At 49.6% G+C, this 20,487-nt stretch overlaps 5 protein-coding genes across 5 annotated transcripts; 1 reads left to right on the top strand and 4 right to left on the bottom strand.

Annotated features, from left to right (window-relative positions):
* Nucleotides 1-747: 747 nt before the first annotated feature.
* Nucleotides 748-3,724, bottom strand: Pdw03_7927 (Cullin, N-terminal; the record flags this gene model as incomplete). Its single annotated transcript, XM_066101807.1, has 6 exons — nucleotides 748-811; nucleotides 874-1,234; nucleotides 1,315-1,734; nucleotides 1,788-2,868; nucleotides 2,928-3,521; nucleotides 3,578-3,724. The coding sequence occupies 6 exons, from the start codon at nucleotides 3,722-3,724 to the stop codon at nucleotides 748-750; spliced, it is 2,667 nt and encodes an 888-aa protein (XP_065956890.1).
* A 1,116-nt stretch (nucleotides 3,725-4,840) lies between these two features.
* Pdw03_7926 (Protein kinase-like domain) lies at nucleotides 4,841-5,671 on the bottom strand (the record flags this gene model as incomplete). Its single annotated transcript, XM_066101806.1, has 3 exons — nucleotides 4,841-4,887; nucleotides 4,942-5,546; nucleotides 5,616-5,671. The coding sequence occupies 3 exons, from the start codon at nucleotides 5,669-5,671 to the stop codon at nucleotides 4,841-4,843; spliced, it is 708 nt and encodes a 235-aa protein (XP_065956889.1).
* Nucleotides 5,672-6,736: 1,065 nt separating this feature from the next.
* Pdw03_7925 (Peptidase C48, SUMO/Sentrin/Ubl1) lies at nucleotides 6,737-7,887 on the bottom strand (the record flags this gene model as incomplete). The annotated part of the gene is made up of 7 exons (XM_066101805.1): nucleotides 6,737-6,791; nucleotides 6,871-7,422; nucleotides 7,496-7,515; nucleotides 7,575-7,624; nucleotides 7,681-7,695; nucleotides 7,774-7,801; nucleotides 7,852-7,887. The coding sequence occupies 7 exons, from the start codon at nucleotides 7,885-7,887 to the stop codon at nucleotides 6,737-6,739; spliced, it is 756 nt and encodes a 251-aa protein (XP_065956888.1).
* Nucleotides 7,888-9,252: 1,365 nt separating this feature from the next.
* Nucleotides 9,253-15,843, bottom strand: Pdw03_7924 (Rho guanyl nucleotide exchange factor, putative; the record flags this gene model as incomplete). Its single annotated transcript, XM_014677586.2, has 5 exons — nucleotides 9,253-10,407; nucleotides 10,460-15,103; nucleotides 15,246-15,417; nucleotides 15,475-15,497; nucleotides 15,808-15,843. 5 exons carry the CDS (start codon nucleotides 15,841-15,843, stop codon nucleotides 9,253-9,255), a joined length of 6,030 nt encoding a protein of 2,009 aa, XP_014533072.2.
* A 414-nt stretch (nucleotides 15,844-16,257) lies between these two features.
* Pdw03_7923 (Telomere reverse transcriptase) lies at nucleotides 16,258-20,216 on the top strand (the record flags this gene model as incomplete). Its single annotated transcript, XM_066101804.1, has 6 exons — nucleotides 16,258-16,692; nucleotides 16,750-17,053; nucleotides 17,112-17,330; nucleotides 17,388-17,752; nucleotides 17,809-18,243; nucleotides 18,306-20,216. The coding sequence occupies 6 exons, from the start codon at nucleotides 16,258-16,260 to the stop codon at nucleotides 20,214-20,216; spliced, it is 3,669 nt and encodes a 1,222-aa protein (XP_065956887.1).
* Nucleotides 20,217-20,487: the final 271 nt, after the last annotated feature.

Genomic DNA, 20,487 nt, shown 5'->3' with positions numbered 1-20,487 from the left:
TCAGTATCATATCCTTCGCCGCAATACAACCTATTATCTTACGACTAATGCCAATTGTCATCCGGGCAAAGAAAGTACTGGACCGCGAGTCTTAAGTGGAGACATCATGAGACCTCGATCAAAGGATCTACACATATGCAAAAGGGGCATCCAGACTCGGATCAGCTGTCAGATCCAGGGGTGTTGTGGGGTCAAGATATGCACAGCTGAAGGTCATGGGGTGTTCTTGGGAAAACCATTGATCTCATAGGTTATGCTGCTCCACTTGGGGTTGGGGTTCGGACTGTGGAGATCAGATGCATTGGCGGTTACTCCGTACTCCGAACACCGAACAGAACCCTTGAGAATAATATCCGATTATATCAAGATCATCAGTATTAGAGAGCCGACCATCCGTCGCATATAGAATGCTAGTACAGATTTTCTCTGGAGGTGTACCCCTCTCTCCGACCTTTCCCCGTATTTGATTGGCCTTGATTGTAGTGCATTAAACGACGATCGGCACTGGCCGAGGTCAAGTACTTTGAAGTGGCTTGGTGGGACCGGAGTTACTCCGCTGTAAAAAGTAGAATCAGTTGCCGGGAGATGCCTGACCGGATAATTTAGTTGAAAGGTCCGAACCCCCATTATACTGTTCCTCTTCCATCGATGTTAAATAGTCGCACTCCAAGAATCAGAAACCAAATAGTCTGTGCATTTAGTGAATGAAGTACCTACTCTCATCTCCTAACATGTGAAAATGATGCCTCATGATACGTATCTGTATTGATTGGTGCCTTCTTTGCGTTCGATGTATTCCTTCTCGATCAACCTAGAGGAGAAACAGTGTGAGAATAGCCCCAGGGATAAGGGGGCTAGTGAAAGGATACGTACTTCTCAATCTCTCCCTTAATCTCCGCGGGTTGAAGAACACCCCGACTCTGAGTAGCATTGATAACCTCCGCGATCAGCTCGGCGTGACTGAGTGCTTTGCGGCTCTTCATGATGCGCACAATGGCAGCTTGCGTCTCGAAATGGCGGTCGGCCGCAACCCGCTCATGTGTCGTCTTGGTCTCCTCTTTGGTCTCCTTCAGCTGGATCTGGTTGATCTTGATGCGCATTTGCTTGTCGCTGAAACTGGTGTTGTACGAGAACCGGTCGGTTGGGTTCACCTCCTTGCCCTTGGGGGTCTTGGTAAGCACTCGGTATTTGGCGCATGCAAGAGACTGGAGCGTTCGTTGCAATTCCGGGTCCGCTGTATGTCATAATTAGGGATTGTTCGACTCGGGGGGGGGGGGGGGGGGGGGGGGGGGGGTGGTAGATGAGTCCACCTACACAATCCGGTCGCCTCTTGGATTTGAGGGTACTGCATGCTCTCGCCATCGGGGATATCGTTAAATAGCAGCAACACAATCGCCTGAAACGAGCTGACTACCAGGTTCTTCTTGCCAAGGGGAAAGTTTGCAGTTAGCTGACAATGCGCTAGTTGATGTTTCCAGGTGAGCTTGCGCCCTGTGTGTTTGTTGTGGTAGAAGGTCTCGAATTTGTTGATCGAACGGGCAATCTGCGATGGGATCCGTACGGGCACATCGGGATATGTCGGCCAGGAGGCGGCAGAGAGCACGTTGACTTCGAATTCGAACCGACCCTTCCGCTCCTCCTGCTGCGACCGCTTGAAGGCCGTCATTTCGTCGTTAGCAGTGTCCATGTCGTTAAACATGGACTCGAGGTTATGAGTGAAATTGGACCCGCATTCTGGTCAAACATTAGTCAAAGCGCATAAGAGTAGGATCTTCGATGCGACGAACCGTTCTTCAAACGAGCTAACATGCTCTTTTCCGCATCGTTGCTGGCGCTTCGTTTCATCAAGAGACGCCGGGCAAGGTCATTCTTGTAGAAGGCTTCAAAGACAGCCTTTCCATGTACGAACCGGAAAAGGTCGAGAACTTGATCAAGTTGTCGGTCAAGCTCTGCATCGTCGGACATCAGGCTCATTTCTTCGGGATTACGGCCGGGTGGGAGCTTGTAACCGCCCTTAAGCAGTCTATCCACGTATTTGGCGATCATTTCACCCGATTTGGGGTTGTCGGTGCCACCTGTAGAGTCCATCTTCTTTCCATGGTTCATAAAGGCACCAAAGGCTTCGCGGACCGTGTGGCCCAATTCCTCGTTCGACTCGAAAGCATTGGCCCACAGATCATCAACTTTTTGCTTAAATTGGAGTAGGTGAATGACCATGTCGACCTCCCTTTCCTGATCAAACACGATGCCCTCGCCCTCCTCGATGATGTACTTCTTAAACGCAGTTTTCAATTTGAGATTAAGATCGCGCCGGTCAAGCAACCCGTATAGTTGTTTCAAGGCCGTCTTATTGCCGGCCCGCATCAAACAGAGCACCTCGGTTTCGCTGGTCAACACGTCCGTTTGCTGTGTAACTAAAGTCTCATCCAGGAGCTCGGACAGTTTGAGCTTCGTGCTTCGATTAAAAGAGAAGCGCCCGCACCGTTCTACTTCACGTTCGATCAACTGGTGAGCATTCTCGACATATGCAGCTAGAGATCCTGCTGCTTGTTGTTGAGACCACTCCGTCACAAACTCCTTGGACTTGGCCATGAGCAAAGGCTCAAAGTCACTCCCATATACATCGAGGCTATGGAAAAGCTCTATGGCCTCTCTAAGCAGAGATGAATCTGCTAGTGCCTTTGTAAATCCGCATCGATCAGCCTCGATCAAATCATAAGCTCCTTTCAAAATCTTTGGCTTCAGGCTGGCGTCGGAGAAGATGTATGATCGGAATTGAATTAATCCCATTTCACGGATCACTGGTTGCTCTTTGGAATGCAGAAGGAATGACTGGTCAAGATAATAAAAGATCCAGCGAACGGTAACCTGGAGAAAGAGGAAAAGTTAGCTGTGAACTCCATTCGAGATGTTTCGTTGTCACATACTAGCTTCGAGTGCCAGGCCAGCCATGCCTCGATCACTGCCCGCAATGTATAAACATCAGTGCTACCTCCAGCTCTGGTAACAAGATTCGTGCGCAGTTTCCCACTGACAAACTCTCTGCACCGATCCTGAAGCTTCTTAGCCAACAAAGCAGCCCGCTCCTGGCGGCATACATTCTCCCCGCCTTTGTATAGCTCTTCCAGCGAGCTATCGGGTTTCCTGCCATCAAAAATGGCCATTAGAGCCGCATCCAACTGCAACCACACCTTATCGAAATATGATTCCTGGTTAAGCCGCGGTCCGGTACGAAGGTTCTTAACGACGAGCTTCTTCGCGCCGCTGTGAGGAGAAAAGTTATTTTTGCGAGTGTTAGCGTTCAAGCCTGGGGGTCTGACGGGGCCATTTGGCCCAGACAGTCCTCGACCTGGCGCGGCGCCATTCTTAGGCGGGGAACCGGAAATCGGATGCATCGTTTGGATTGGTGAGGGACGTGAAGGAGACAACGACAGGCGAGAACGCTTATGTTCCTGTGTATCAAGACTTCGGTCGGGCGAATACCTCTGGGAGAGGAGCTCGGAGATGGTTGGTGGTCGCGGCTGCGACGGCTCTCCTTGATCAGAAAGCTTCCTCTTGCCGATCGATTGGCGCTTACCGCTCTGCTCGGTGTCGCCTCTCGAGTTCTGCGGCATCTACCCGGTTCAGCCTGACTGGGAGTTTGAGTTGCTCTCAAAAGGTTTGAGGTGATGAACAAGAAGAAGAGTGGATTCGGGAAATATTGAGGGGAATTGACGTTGCGCATGGGCTTTGGCTCCGCACGGCGATAAGATACGGGGCTGCCGGGATGATATGGAAGGACTTTAATTAGACAGCTCAACTTCTACTTGTTTTTGTTCAGGGAAAACGACTCCCGATCTCGAATTAGGTATGTGCAATGTGTGTTAACTTGCAAAATTACCTGCGGACGTATTCATCAAGATCGAGACCTAAACTATGGAAAGACATCACGCATTTTCCTCATGATCATCGAAAGGAAAATGGTAAAGGACCGCGATTTTCTCCATCTCAGTGCTTGAATGGTCCACCAAACCATCCATAATGCTCTGGATGACAGCCCTGCATCGTTCGAGCTCATCCTCATGTGAAACCCAGCCTAGGGCATCTGTCCCGATCAGATCCCTCATCTCACCCAGCTCCTGTAGTTTCTCTTGTTCTTGGCGATGATCCTCCGAACAAGTCTGTACCTCTTCCTCCGCAAAGTGAATTGGACATTCCACAGGTCTCGTTTGTGCTCCTTCATCTAGCGACATAGGCCAATTCTTGAGGACCTGCAACATGGCACACTTTGATGAGACAGAATCTCCTTCCCAAGGAGCCAGTGCATGATGAAATAGCTTCGCTCGAAGCATACAGTTTTCTGCTCTGATAGCGTCAAAATGATCCGGCAGGGATTTCATAGTCAATGCAGCATAATAGAAATGGTCTATCTGTCTCCGCATTGTCTCTTGAATGGTTGCCTGTTCTTCGTGGCTGAGTTGATCAAAATTGTCTGGTAATTTGACCTCCGGCTTGGATAACGACTCAGATACTGGATCGCCCCAATATTCGCCCCAATATTGAAAATGATCTGGGATTCCAGCGTATAGACAGAGGGGCAGAATGACCGCATGTTGCCAGTCAATGATCCCTACTATGTCGTTGGACGTATTCACCAAAATATTACTCGGCGAAAAGTCCGGATGACGAAGAGTCGGACGAGCCATGCGGTAGCCCGATGAGACGTCAAGGTAGGGCGCTAACTTCAAAAATTTGGCAAGAAGATGTTGGTACGGAATAGGTGACAGGGGTTGGAACTGGTGTATTTCTCGTAGGTATCTTTCGACATGTAGGCGTGGTTTGCCAAATCTTTCACACAATTCTATATCGCGCTTGGCAGGTGCTTCAAAGCATGCTGAAAGGTATTCCCTGGCTCGAAGTCAATAATTTCAAAGAAAATAGGCACTCCTGGATAAGACTGACACGGGCCGCGGTCAACCGCTAGAGAGGCCCGTTCTCGATACCACCATTCATGCTGTGCAGTTGGGCCAACGACGATGTCGTCCGAGACTGAGGCAAACAGTTGTGAGTCGTCGAGATCTTGGCGGTGATAGAGACTTCCGCTTGCTGGAAAGTGAATGCTCATAAATCGTCTCTCCAGATCGACAACCTGTCTCAGTATTCTGACCCGAGTTTTGGTATCCAAGGAGAGCCATTGCTCACTCAAGGGCGCTCCTTCCAGCTTTTCAAGTATAAGATATTCGGTTCCGACGGCGTTTGTTTGATCTGGAGAATACGCAAGGACTTTTGGGACTGGGACTCCATGAGCACGCAGAAGTGCGAGTGTAGCAGCTTCACTAGCCACTGTATGATGTCTCGGAACAGTCGTTCTGTACGATAGCCTTGCAAGAACAGCATATCCGTCGTTGAAGGTGACTTGCAAGACACGGTTGAAGCCCCCCTCGGCGAGTTTTGTGACCGAGGCCACGCTCTTGAAGTGTCGACCGACAGAATGACAGGCCACTCTTGCAAGAGCATCCACGTCGAATTTAACACGGCGTTCAGCGTGACGAAGCTCTTCGTTGAATCTAGTTGGACGCTGCAAGTCAGTTTATCGCAGTTGACGCGTTCATCAGCTAACCGCCGCCAGGACTCACAAAAAGCGTCCAGAGGTGTACTCGAAGAGATCGGGCTTACCAGCCACAGAGGACATCCCTCTGGATGATGACTTTGAGCATCGATCAAAAAAGGTCGAAAAGCGTCGCATTGTCAATCAAATGGCTGTCAGTTTCAAGGTCACTCCTAAGCTGCTATTGTCTTTTGCACTAGGGTACTTGCAGAATTCTGGCGCTCAGCCCCCTTCGACCTGCGGTCATTGGCGCGAGGGATTTGATAAACCTGACGGGATTGGAATCGCTTCAAGTTGTAGTACATGTCGAAAACAATCTATAACTAAAGGCATCATCCCTACAAAATGGGGCATTTGATCTTTGCCCGCTTTGCCCCTCCCCATCCCATAGTCCCCCATATTGTACAAACCAGACTCAGCCATTGAACAATGAGAGAAGTCGAAGATTTCACCAGGCTTCGAATAGTAAATCCTGTCCGGGAATCCATCAAGTAGATAGATGAAAACATATGGCTCATCGGCCGTGCTTTCGCCTACAGATCACCTAGATACTATAAAAGTACACGAAGCCGTTGATGTCAGAGCAGTCTGGTCCGTAGACAATAGTGCCTTCTGCAAAGTCAAACTACACATCGATAGTGCATCTCGAGAACCTGCAACGTTGCAATTAATTTAGAACCAACAGCCTGACTTAGAGATTGACCATGTCATATGTACTAAGCGGAAGATGGCGACTGATCGTTCCTTTTCACTAGCAGAGTGCCAGGTCGGACCCTCGGGAATGCCTGGCCTAGTTGGAGAATGTGGATTCGAGCTATACTCGGAGAACTAGGTCACTTGGCCATCTTTGATGAGGTGTTTATATCCCACCCCCCTTTAGAGGCAGGTAGTATGTCCAGGTACATAAACCCTTCGGGAAACCAATAGAAATAAGTTAGTGAGTAGCAGATGATACAATGCAACGTACATTGAATATTGTTATGTAGTTCATGATACGCATTCAAGCAATGCAACGGTGGTAAGTACACGGTCGTCAATTTAACGTCCATATGTTTTCGATGAAGCTCTGCCTTGTAAAAAATAGTCGGCAAGTGTGTAAGGGAACCAAAAGCAGGCGTAAACTCATAAAAATGAACAAGGAAAGACCAATCAATCAACACGCGGAGGACTCCTCGATTTCTTTCCCATAGGACTGCCGCTTGTTCTAAAAAGATCCATTGTTAGTTTCTTGCTTCTGTTTTCCTTACTGTACTGCACAGCTAGGTTGACCACGGGTGACATACGATCGTCGGCGCTCGCCTTCTTTCCGGAACCCTTCGATGATCTTGGCCATCTCTTTCCGAGAAGCATTGGCGTCGACCTTCCGACCACCGAGACTCATACTCACCTTCTCATGTGCGCTCGCCATCAGCAACCGCTTCATGAGAAGATGACGCATGTTCATACACACGTAGACACCGCAGTCGCTGCCGCCGTCTTGCTGGGGTGAGTCATTGAGATGTAGGAACCTAATGGGAATGTTTAGGAGGTATCCAAATTTACGAGTCAACGTTTCTGCCTCCCAGATGTTTCCTTGGTATAGCGAGTCATAGTGGAATGCGATGCGGTCGACGACCGAGATCAATAGGAGGGACCAGTGTGTGCCTCCTTCTGCTTGGGAGACATTGCGGCAGTCGTTGATGGGGAGGAATACATGGGTGGCTCGAGTAAAGTCCGGGAGTGCTTCGCGCAGGGTGCGTGGATCGGGGGTTTGAAGAATCATGAATGACATGCTGGGACGGAGGAGAATGATATTGGAGGATTGGTATCGTGAAAGAAATTCATGTTCGAGATACCTAGAGCAAGCGAGTCGGAATTAGTGCCATGTTGGGTGGTGTGAGATATGTCAGACCGGCTCTGGAGACTTACTCCTCCCAAAATGAGATGATCTGTGACACATTAGCTCATATGTCCTGGCTGGAAGGATTGTCTCGCCATTCAAACCCACATTGTCTGTGAGCCAGTCGTTCTTAAGAGTTTGCATGTCCTCTCTTGTCACTGCATGTTCATTAGCAAACTAGAGCCCTTCCTCACTTCGGGGGTGGATTCCATACATCGCACGTCGTAATCTATGAGCACCCGAGGACGACTTGTAAGTGTACTGTCTTCAGATTACCAAGAGGGCAGATTCCGCCTCGAACACTTACAACTCAAAAAGGCATCATCTGGATTCAACTGCACAAGTCAGTTCTTACGCCGCTAATGCCGAATAGAGCCAAACTCACCTTATCGCCAAACCGGCCGCGCACCTTGCGCAACATGATAGCAATATGATATGTGTGTTGAGGTAGATCACAAAACCAAGACCAAACCGCCAGAATATGGACACCGTCAGAGCAGTGACAAGCTATACACTGCACACAATCGAGAACGCGCAGTATGTGCTAGGTTCCTAGGTTCCTCGGACAGCCAAGCCAGACCCCACAAATCGCGGTTGAGATAAACGGGGCAGATATTTGTGCAGAACCTGAGAGTCCGGGACTCATGCACGAGGTAAGTGGGATGCAATCTGCAACCCGTTTCAGTGGCAAGCGAAGCCGGGGGCGAAAGAGAGGTCGGCAATATCCCGAGTAACAGACTCGAACGTGTCCCCCGTTTCTGCACTGGCGGAGTGGAAGTGGGTCGGGACCTCGGGATTGGGCGGCGCTTCGGAGGGGGAGGCCGTCAGCCTTACAGGTGGCGGAGAATAGAAGAGCTGGAAAATGGATTGAATGCTTGAATGCTAATGCTAGTTTCAATTGCGCTCTATGGACAAATCCCTAGTCAAAGAGTATGCCGAGGAGCATGCCAGTGTTCCAAGGGTAAGGGTAAGTAGATCAGGCAGGCCGTGTAGGGTTGAAGGTCACCCGAGTTGGGGAGGTTAGACTGGGGATGTGGTTGTCGTTTGGGATGCTGTTATTTTGAACACAGGCACAGGAGTTAGTACTCAAAATACAAGAGGAGGGACAAATCCTCAAAAGAACTGGACTCAGGCAATCAAGGCAGGGTTGATCGGGCTGTGTCACATGCAAAGTCACATGATGCTATACCATACTGCAACATTGGACTATCATTTAAGGAAGGATTGCGAGGTACAGCTGATATAAATACACGGAATCCAATGATACTTATGATATGGATCAGTCTGCAGTGGGATTTATTAAAAGGTTTAATTCAGAAGAAAGAGGGGTATCTAAACGTGCCTCCCAGAGCTCCAGTAGAAGAAGAGTTCAGACCATGCGCTGAGATGGGAGGAAAGAAAATGAGATCGAACATAATGAAAAGAGAAAGAAAAAAAAAGGAGAATAAAGGAAAAGCGACTGAGATGAACAGAAAAGGAAACAACCATAAATCATCAGCGTGAAATGACGCCTAATGAAGCCAAAGCAGATCAGAGCAACAAAGCGGCAACATTGCAACTAGCGTATTTGCTTTTGATTTGCCCTGGTCTCCAGGGGGTATTATTTGGAAACAACATGGAGACAGATCAGAAAAAAATCAGGCAAATGAAACATAGAATATGATCCTGCAATATCCTGTAGTTAGCATGAAATATTTGTTGGTTGGTGTTTTGTGTTGGTCCTTTTCTTGCAGACTTTTGAAAAACGCTTGGCGAACACATCAGAAACATGGCGTGAGAATTTGATTCAGCTGCTGAGTCGGGCAAAATGCTTGTTCCAAATCCACCCAACGGTTCTGGTGGCATCGTCCTGATTGCGGGCAAGCCAGAGTTCGCCCTTCTCGCCTACGATGTCGAAGATATCCCCAGAGGCGTAGGTTAGATAGGGATATCCGCCCTCAGTACGAGTGTCGATGTCAAATTTACAAACACTTGCCGCGCAGAACAAGGCTGCAGGGCCCATAGGAGGGCGACTGCGTTCAAAATGCCCACTCACAACAGTATCGCTTGGGACATCCGACATGGGCATGGCGGACGAGAAAAATCCCGAGTATCGATCCGTCGGAAAGGCCAGCAAACTGCTCGAGTGCGAGGAGCTGTTTATCACATCCTCGAGGAAAGGTGTATCCAGGCTGAGTCTCGGCAGACTTGGGAAAGACTCAACGTCGCTCGTCCTTGCAGGGGTGGGAGAGCTGGTGACTTGTTGTAGAAGTTGACTGGGAGTTTCTGAGACCATTCGGCCAGATAGAATGGAATCAGCCCGGTAACAGCTACTGCGGCTGGAGTGACTTTCCATCTGAGGAGACTGGAACGAATGGCTGCCGACGCTGAAATCCCGGGAAACTTTGGGTGAACCTTCGCTCAAGGAACCAGGTCGCGCATTTGAGCTGTTCACAGTAGATGGACGGCGAGGCGAGATGGGGTTTTGCTGTTCACTGGGTGAAAGAGAGACCAAATTGAGCGAATGAGTCATCATCGCTCCATTGCATGAGCTTAGCTCCCCCATTCGTGCCTCCATCAAAGCGTGGTCACTATTGAAGTCGCTGATGAGCCTGTCGAGATCATTGGGGAACAGTTCCACGTGAGCGCCAATCTTTTTCTGCAAAACACCATACCAAGCAGTTTGAATCCCAATAAAGTTCTTCAGACAAGCTGCCATCAGTTTAGAAGTCAACGCATAGAGTTTAGGTAATTCATCCTTCAAAGTGTCGTTCAAAGCCAGGAACTGCTCGCCTTGCTCGATGGTCTTCTTATCAGGTTTGTCGCCGCGGTCTTTGATGGCCTTGTAGCGTGCATATTCTGGGAGTCGCTTGTCGCGCTTTCGCATAACTCGCTGTGGTGCATTGTAAAGTCCTAGTAATTCAACCATCGGATCGATAACCGTTTTGCGGACGACAGTGAGCTGTAGTAAAACGTTAATGTTCTGTTCAAGATATAAACACGACACAACTTACATGTTCTGGCAGGTCAGTCGAAACAAGGTCCTGAACTGTCATCTTGAACCGATACCACTTGCTCTCCAACTGGGGATACGGAGAAGGCGACATGCCAATTATATCTTCGATCGAGTCGGCATACTCGTTGAACTGATTCAAGTAGAGTTGCACATCCCGGGAGTAACTCTCAGCGTCACGCATAACAACCTGCAACTGAAAATAGCCGTCGCTGAGTTTCTGCGCTAGCAAATCGTAGGTTTTGTCTTCAAATAAGTCCGAGAGGCCAACTTGCTGTCTAAACTTCTCCGTGCGGCGACCAAAGGCCTTAGAAAGACCAGTACGCACATCGGACTGGTTGCGCTTTCGACCGACAGCTTGACCAACAAGGTCTACCCGTTTCTTCAGTTCGTTGATACGATGAGAAACGTTTGTGACTTCTTCCAGGGCATTGGCAATTGCCGCTCGGTCCGGGTGGTCGTTTGGCGTGCACTCCAACAGGTCGCGGAGAATAAGGGGATACTTCAAGATTCTTTGCACCGGTTTAACGAGCAAAGAGTCCAGATCCCAGGCGGTCGTGAGATCCAGAGCACCCTTTTGACATTCGCTCAGCCAAAAGCCCACTTTTGAATTACGCTGCACGACTTGAAGTCTCTTGTTTGCGGCATCATGGTTTTTCAAGTAGTCGGTGTAGACCTTTTCCATATGCGTCATGTGATTGACAAAAACTTGCCCAACAGAGGTTTCGCCATCTTTTTCAAGTTCCGAAATGGCTGCAAGCTCAGTTCCTTCATCTAATTCTGGAGTTTTTGACTCTGTAGCATGATTATTACGCTTTCGCTTGCTGGTCCATCGCAGAGCCTTTGGTATAATGTAGATGCTTTGAGCTGCTTGCTTGAGATCATACAAGAACTTATCAGAGAAGGCCGCGACTTGATCGGAATTGCCAAAGAGAACCTTGACATCATCGGGCTCCAGTACCGTGAGCGAGGTCCTCTTGTAGATGTCCTCAATGATTATCATATCATGACCAAAGGTGTGTTCTGTATCAACAAGTTCTTTGATGATGTGACGCCGCTTCTTGAGACGTCGTTGTTCCGGAGAAGGCGAACCCTTTTGCTCAACCCGATTAGTCTGCTCGGTGGACGGAACAAGCGAAGTAGCGGAAGAGTCAGCGGCCACAGTAGATTGAATGGACTCCAAATTTTGGAAAGAAGAGTCCTGACTGCTGCCTGGGCTGTGTTTCGCAGCTCTAGGAGCAGCCTGTTTGCTGCTACAGAGTCCGCCGTAGCCCCATAGCTGACCGCCAAGAGGTCCATTGCCGATTGGGTGGGTTATTGAGGGCGGGATGAATGCCGACGAAGGAAACACATGAGGCTGAAGTTGCTCGTTGAAAGCCTGAACATCAACGGAGACTCCAAGGCCACTGTTCGTACTTGATGCGTCAGCATCGTGGAATGTCGAAAGCACCAGACGGGGTGTGAGCACCCCCGCAGTACGCACGCCATCGATTTCAGTGTTGGGGGTCAAATCATCATCTTCAGCTGCGATCTGCATCCAGTCCATGATGGAAGGAGATGCATGTTCCCAATCATCACGTCCAACCAAACTAGCCGTGTGTGAGAGTCGGTCTGATGCATAGAAATCCTTGAATCTTGGCACAACGACTGGGTCGTCGGTCAGACTATCGGGTCGTCCATCTGTACGTGTTTCCGAGGGATGATATTGAGGCTCGGACGAGGGATGAATTGATGAGCCATGGTGATGGCTCCTGCCTCGCGTCAGCTCCTCCAGATAGAGCTGAGTGACACGCTTTGAATCCCATCTGCCTAATCTAGCTAAGCTTGGTGGAGTAGAAAAGGCATTGGATCGAAACATCTCAGAGCTCTGCAGTGTATTAGGTCCCATTACGCCATGGTCCTGAATTGGTGCAGGTGATTCGTCGTCCGCTATTGAAGCTGGTCTTGTTGAGACAACTGAACAATTTTCGGTGGGTGGTTCCGTTTCATGGTCTCGTAGCAGAGAATCATCCCCACTCTCATCACACTGCTCGTCACAGATGGAATGTTGGTTTTGCCCAGATGACCATGACCTCAGGCTCCATCGGTTGTGAAGGTGAGTTTCATTTTGAACCTGGTGCATTGGTGTACGCTCAGGCTCCTGAGTATTCGTGCTACTAGACGAATTATAGTAGGCTGTATCTCCAAGCATGATCTGGATGGACTCTCTGTCATCGTTGTCCGAAAGACTGCAATCAGGTTCATCGCATGAGTCGTCGCTCGGGCTGGATCCACGGATCTGCATTATTTGTTCAAGAATTGTTCGATGAGAAGCGCTGGGATCGCGCTGCAATAGCGCGGACTGCGGCTCCGGGTCAAAAATAGTGACATGGGTACCGCCAGAGTCTGATGTGGCACCGGAGTGTGTCGCGTCTTCATTAGCAGACTGCCCCTCAACTGAGGCCGTTGTTTTTACATCCTGTGGGAGGCCGAGAGTGGGAGAGTCCATTGTTGTGTGGGGCGCTGCCATATCGGAAGCCGGGAGGGTAGTGTTGAGGTGCAGCCTGGGAACCGCTTGAACCCTATTCTCCTTATAATTGACCGAGCCGACCGACTCATTGACCATAGTAGCCATCTCATCAGATGACGGAGCGTTGGTCACAGGCAGGTTAGGGGTAATTGCAGGTTCATCCATCAACTGCTTGAAATCTCGATGCGTCTTTTGCTCGAGCACAAAAGCGTGACGTCGAAGCTTTGCGGCAGCCAATTTGTCCGGTCCTCTGTCATTCTTATTCTCTTGAACAACCGAGTGTCGGTTGATTGCCTGTTGAATGTGCCGGCGACGAGCGTCAAAATCAACCTTACCCAATTCAGGTAATTTTCGTTCAGAACGGGAACGCGAGTCGCTGTGAGTGACGTGTTTTTGTAAATTCAAAACTCTATCTCCGATTTTGGAGCGTGGAGAGACCGCAGCACCATGTGAGACGGGTTGCCGGGGTCGTGAACTGCGTAACGGAGGCGACTTTTTGGATGGCGGCTCAGCGATGTAGGCCTGAAGTCGGCGACTGGATTCGGATAGCTGATTGCGGGTTCTGCCAATTGTGAGATCCCTACTACCACGCGAGGTTGTTGCGACCGAAGCTGGATCATCTGCCGGCATGCGGGGAGGACTTTGTTTAGGTGACGGAATAGGAAGGCGGCTACTGCCCTTGGGCGGCGAGGTGATGGCAGCGGATCGGCTCCTGAAGGTTGGATTGGAGGATGGTGATAAGCTTTCGGGACCGGAAGCAGTGGCGAGACGGTGCGAGGAGACAGGAATGCGAGACTTGGAATTTGGACTGCCCGGGGGCGATCCATGATCGGGCTTGGTCCGCAGCAAGGGCGCAGGTACGGCCATTTTAGGATTCCACGGTTCTGCAAGGGGCTCTCTTTTTTTCTCCAAGTCGCTGCGAACACGGCGATGTTTGGCGGTATTGTGTATCCCGACGTGGACTGCTTCCAAGGAAGGTGTGTGTCCAAGATACCATGAAGTAGGTGTGAGTGGTGTTTTTGCAGGATGTTGATCACGATGCTCAAGGAAGGTTGGGTTTGGGCTTGGAATACTTCCATCCGACCCGCGGCGTTGTTGTAGACGCGATATGACCCCGTTGTTTAATTGTGTGTTGATCGGCAACAGTTCACCAAACAATTGCCGGCGAGGATGCGACTCTGTGATCCGTTGAAACAGAGGCGGTGGAATAGCACTCTTCGTGTCTAGGGGCGGAGCGAATCTATCTGTCTCTGGCGACGATGGATTCGAAACAACTGACGCTGGAGGGTTGCTATTGATCGACTCTGGCAAGGAATCACGATGCTGACGAGTTCGTGGCAACACTTGATTTCGCTCTCCATCAACACTTCCGGAAGGGCTCGGTGCTCGTGACGTTGAACGAGAAACAGACGGCAAAGGGAGAACCTGATCAGAGGTTTTGTTGAACTTGTTGACAAGATCTTTGAACGACGGCTGTCGTGCCCTTGCATTCGCGTGCAACGGGGGTATGTTGGCCGAGGGAGCTCCCAATGTTGGAGAATCTGAAGTTGTACAATATGGTTGATGTCTAGCGCGCGACGACTCCAACGTGTTAGTTGGCAGGGGTGACGCTTTGTCGCCGACTGAAGAATAGTCGGCCGCAGCCATGCCCGTTCTTACATCGCCGAACCCCTCTCTTACATTGGATGAAGTCCCTGGCAGGGATCCACGCTGGCGATAATAGTCAGCAGGGTCTGGAGACTCCCGGCCTCTACGATCTTCCAATTGATCGCCCGACAGATGATTTGTGGAAGTGGAGAGACTGTGGGGTCGAACGAAGCCCGACGGTAGTGGAGAATACGTGGTCGATGCTTGTGCCTGGGGGGAGAAAGAGACGGTCGGCGAGTCGCCTAAAGAAGTGGTAGTGTGACCATTGCCAGACTGGCCAAATACCGGAGCCGACGATTGTCGCCCAAACGGAGGCGGTTCGCGATACCGGACATCAAAACCCTGCTCGTCACCGCCAGACATCTTGCATGCTTCAGGCTGACAGGTCGACGTGGACTGGTCGCGGCCTTTCGGTTCTGGGCGGGTTGAGCTGGTGCGTTGTTCCGGGATGGTCGCCCAACGGGAATGTCGCAGGTGAGTCGATTCAGGCTACAAAGCAATCCTCTCGGGTGGCGCCCACCCATTCAGCATTCATGTTTGAGACACTTGCAAAAAAAAAAAATCCCGATGTCGAGGGGATATCTCCCCGTCGAACCTAAATCGTAAACGTTGAATGGAGTTCGGATCGGACGGATCGGAGAAGGGTAGAGTTATGAGATCGAGGATCGGCCAGTTGCCGAAATTGCACTGTAGCGAAGGGCAGGACAAATAGGAGGGTCGAGCTCAGGACTGACGTTTTGTCTAGCAGCAGTGGACGCTGATAGGTGACGGAACCTGGTAGTTGAGGGGTTTCAAAGCGAATCCTGGCGGTGGGCCGATTTGTTAGCTCTGGACCAATCCGTTTTGACGTGCTGACCTACACTAGTGACGAGTTGAAGTTACACTGTCCAGTGTCAATCTGTTTTGGAACAATTTTCTGTGATCGGAATGGAAGAAACCGATGAATTCGAGGATCAGATTCGAGATGAAGAAAGAAAAGAGAAGAGAGAAGAAGAATGAAACTGGGAGTTCGTTCTAGTGGATGATGCATGTGTATTGAAGGTAAAACTGAATTTGGGAAGTAACTTGGATTTGGATTTCTTTGTCCAAGGTTGTTTTTTGCTGGGTTCTTTGCTGTACTGTACAAGTTATTATTTTGGTATTGAAATACTCCAGCCATCTAAAACACCTCCAATACGGTAACTCATGTGTACCTCATCTTCAGGAACATCAATACCCTGATGATCCATGGATGACGCAGTGGAGACGCAATGACATCTAGACCGCCCATTCCATGGTTCACGATGTTTAATTGGTAGCCTTGATTGGTTCCTGTTCCTGGTTTCACGTACTCCGTACTTGCACATCCTTTTCACGAAGTCTCTTACATATACCGGAGTACAAGGTCCTCTGTACAAGGTACAGATCTATGTATATTCAAGAGACCTTAGCTAATTCAGGTGTAAAAAGCACGAATACAAGGTGCCTGATTTTGAACGAGAGAGCATTCACCCATTCGACCTTCTGTGCCGTGGAAGCTTGACGCGTCGCGCGTGTCACTGAGAACTCGTCGCCTAGAAAAATTTTCACGCAATGGAGTAAACCAAACTACAGGGGTTTGAAAAAGAAAAGCAGAAAATAAAGAACTCAATTAATCACCTAAGATGGGCAAAAAACGGAAAAGACCCATCAAGGACCGCGTGCCCACGTCTTCGTCTCACATGAGTATCACCACATCTTCCCGTCATTTCAAACCCTCCCATGCGCCAATTTCCCTGACAAAAACAACTCATCCCGTTATCTCCTTGTACTACCGACATGTCTTATCCTTACGGGAGTACCTGCTCCAGCAACTTCCCGTGGCCTCCAAGTCGCGTCGGCGTCGCATCCTGACACTGGACTCGCGTGAAGACCAAGACTCCAATGCACAATCCCAACCATTGGCGGACCTCCTAGATTCAACCCTAGTGGGTGTGCTGAAGGAATCTTCTCCGACCCTCAATTTGGAGCGACAAAAGCAATACTCATCTTTTAATGAGTCTCAATCGCGGTCGATTCTCGTCAGCACCGATACAGGGCCGGCCTGTCCTCAGTCTGAGGTGATCACATAACGACTGAATTATTCATAGCTATCAGACTGCTAACCCTTGTTGCAGGTGGTTGATTTTGTGATCTGGAAACTCTTCAATCATAGCAACGGCTCCTATCAGAAGCCTGAGCATTTGCTGACGCATGGCTTCCAACGCCCGTTTAATGGGCCGAATGTTCAACACACTAGCATTCCAGGCATTGTGTCTCAGTTTCCGAATCAGAATGTCCGAGTTTTAAAAGAGGGTGCATGGGCAGAGGTCCTTGGCTTGCTTGGTAGTAATGGCGAAGAAATTATGCTGCGACTGCTTTTCGATTGTGGGCTTTTTGCCGCTATTGACGCTCGAAAGGGCATATACTACCAACTCAGCGGTATGTTTTGTCAAGATGCAGAGAGAAACTTAGCGCTGGTTTTCTGATCTTTTTCTAGGTCTGCCTCTCTCGGTCCTCGAGCCTTTGAGCTATGCGTCCTCAGCAGCCAATGGGTCTTCTGCCACTGGTCAGAGGCATCCCAAAGAGAAAGCTGGATGCGAACGGAATTCCAATAAGACTTTCCAAAGTCCAAATAGCATTGTGTTTCTACGGCGGCGTATCCTCTATGGACGTGTCGAGTCCAAAAAGAAATTACCCTCCGGACTAGGACAGACACGTACGTGTTTCGCCGTTTGATGGTCGGATTCGAAATTTATGCTAATTTCCACTCTAGATGTTCTTAGTCGCTTCTTATCGCTTGATTCGATGGCACAAACAGTCCACGTGATGAAGTACATATTTCCCCGGCAATTTGGCCTGCTAAATGTGTTTACTCTGGACTCGGATGGCCACAACATCATGGATGACTCGAAGAGTTTCATGTTTCGTGAGAGTGAGATATCTCATTTGGAAGAAGAGAAACGACGACAGCGGCCCCAGTCCACGAATGAATTCGCTGACGCAGATTTTGGAAGCGAGAGAACCATCAAGGTACCTAAGAGACTTCGTGGAATTACCATCGAGCTTGTCCGGAAGCTCCGGAACCGCAATGCACAGTGCTCCTACGGAGAGTTGCTGCGATACTACTGTCCAACCGATGTGAGACACTTTTTGTATACAATGGCAAGGAATGTGTAGCTAAATTTTGACAGCAGACCGGACCCAGGAGACTTGGCGCATTTGCCTCCACGCCTGATGCCAAAAAGAGCGAGCCTATTTCCTCTCTCCAGTCTAATTTAGTAACGCAAGTTCAAATTAGCTATCCTTCGCCAAGTTACAGTTCGGTACAGACCTTTTGTGATGTCTCGAGATTAGAGCCGCACATGGCTGTCGAAGCATCCTGTAGAGTCGATGGCAACAAACCGGCGTTTCAAAAAACTCAAGTTAGTCTAACTGATTATGCGAGTCCGACTTCTTCTGTCTCAGCTTTTTGTCGAGCGGTTATCCAGAAATTGGTCCCTCGACAATTTTGGGGGGTTGGTCCGGATGGCAATTCGAACCTAAGGCTTATACTAAGACATGTTGACCGATTTATCAAATTACGCCGATTCGAAAGTCTAAGTCTGCATGAAGTCTGTAAGAGTATCAAGGTTGGTTGTCGTTTGCACGGGACTGAGAGTCTAAGACAAAGTCGTACTGATCCTTACGCTAGATAACAAGCATTCCGTGGCTAGAGTCACCCCAGGCTCAGACTCCTTCGCCATCTAAGACAAGGTCGAAGATAGCCCTGTCTGACTTGCACAAACGCATCGAAATATTCCATGAATTCGTGTTTTGGATTTTCGATTCAATTCTTATTCCTCTCATCCGTTCGCACTTCTATGTCACCGAGTCCCAAACGCACCGGAATCGCCTTTTCTATTTCCGCCATGATCTGTGGCAGCAGTTGACCCACAAACCTTTCGGGGAGTTGAAGGCAACGATGTTCGAGGAACTCGAGCCAGTTCGAGCCCAACGTGTGCTGGCACAGCGGACTCTTGGTTTCGGTGCTCTCCGTCTGCTTCCCAAATCTACAGGCCTCCGGCCCATCTTGAATCTTCGCAAACGGGCCTTGAAGCAATCGACTTGGGGGAAACGGCGCACGTACCTCGCCGCCAGCATCAACACAAGTGTCACGCCTATTTATAATATGTTGACCTACGAGTGCCAGCAAGCTCCTGCCAAATTGGGCTCGTCAATGCTCTCCATTGGAGATATGCACCGCCGATTGAAGACCTACAAAGAGCAGTTGTCCAAATCGCTACCCTCGGGTACTAAATACTCGCAATCCAAGCTCCCACCGATGTACTTTGTCAAGCTTGATATCAAAGCTTGTTTTGACACCATCCCCCAGAAAAGGTTACTTGATTTGATCGAAGAGCTGGTCTCTGAAGAGAGTTACCATATCTCGAAGCACACCGAATTCCAACCACCCGCTCCAACTGCGCAACAAGGAAAACCCACCCGGAGATTTATGAGTCGCGCTGCGCCTGCGAGGAGGCCACAACACTTACCCGACTACGTCAACAGCGGTGGCGCGTCACGAAAGGCCAACACCGTTTTTGTCGACTCTATAGCTCAAAAAGACCACGATGTTGATAGCCTTCTGGCCCTCCTTGATGAACATGTCCGGCACAATCTCGTGAAGGTAGGCAAGAAATATTTCCGCCAACGCAACGGCATTCCTCAAGGCTCCGTCCTATCCAGCATCCTATGCAATTTCTTCTACGCCGAGCTAGAGCGAAAGGTATTGGGTTTTATAAAACCCGAGGATTCTCTACTCTTGCGACTCGTGGACGACTTCCTCCTGATCACACCGGACGCAGGTGTGGCAATGCAGTTCCTGGAAGCAATGATTCGGGGCCAACCAGCGTACGGTGTACAAGTCAATCCAGCCAAAAGCATGGCCAATTTCAGCGCAGCGCTTGACGGGATTTTGCTCCCCAGACTAGAAGGGACCACATTATTCCCGTATTGTGGTAGTCTCATCGACACCCACACGCTAGAATTCCACCGCGATCGAGATCGCATCCTAGAGGGCGGCGAGTCAGCTGCTACTACTCTCTCCAACACCTTGACCGTCGAGGCCTCCCGTCTTCCCGGCCGCACCTTTCACCGCAAAGTGCTCTCGTCATTCCGCCTACAGCTACATCCCATGTATTTAGATGACGGGCACAACTCACGTGCAGTTGTGCTGGCCAACCTCTACTGCAGCTTCATCACCTCTGCCATGAAGATGTACCGCTATATGAAGTCACTTCGGGGCCGCGCGCACCCCGGTCCTAGCATCATAACACAGACTATCCGCGATCTGATTTCGCAGACGAACGGCACGATCCAGGCCCGGCGTGCTGGTAATTTGGAGTCTTCATTCTCGTGTTTTGTCCAGCGACCCCATCTACAGTATCTCGCTTCTGCGGCGTTTCGGTTTGTTTTGAAGCGCAAACAAACGCGGTATGCGGTGGTGCTCCACTGGCTAGACTCGCTGATCAAGGATGCTCGACCCACATCAGATTCCGAGGCTTTGAGGATGGCGCAGGTGGTGAAGAAGGGAAATGCGATGTTTGAGGAATGGCGGTTCTAGAATAATTCTAGAATGCTGGACTGTGGAATGTCTGCAGATCTGAATAATCAGTGCAATTGCATGATCATTTGCTCCAAAGCTATACATTTGTACTTTTGCACACTATCTCCTAGGACCAATTAAAGAGTACATTCTGTGCCCCATCTATCTAGTCGGTATTGGGCACAAATCCGACTGAATCCGACTAAACCCGATATGAAAAAGATCATGATTCAGGGGGTTCAGATCAAGATATCTGTGTTCAGAGTCATTGCAGGCTGTGTAAGTCTAC

The sequence above is a fragment of the Penicillium digitatum genome, chromosome 3 (assembly GCF_016767815.1).
Source record: "Penicillium digitatum chromosome 3, complete sequence".
Classification (NCBI taxonomy): domain Eukaryota; kingdom Fungi; phylum Ascomycota; class Eurotiomycetes; order Eurotiales; family Aspergillaceae; genus Penicillium; species Penicillium digitatum.
Note: the sequence above shows the minus strand (reverse complement) of the source record. Positions and strands in the feature narration are given on the sequence as shown.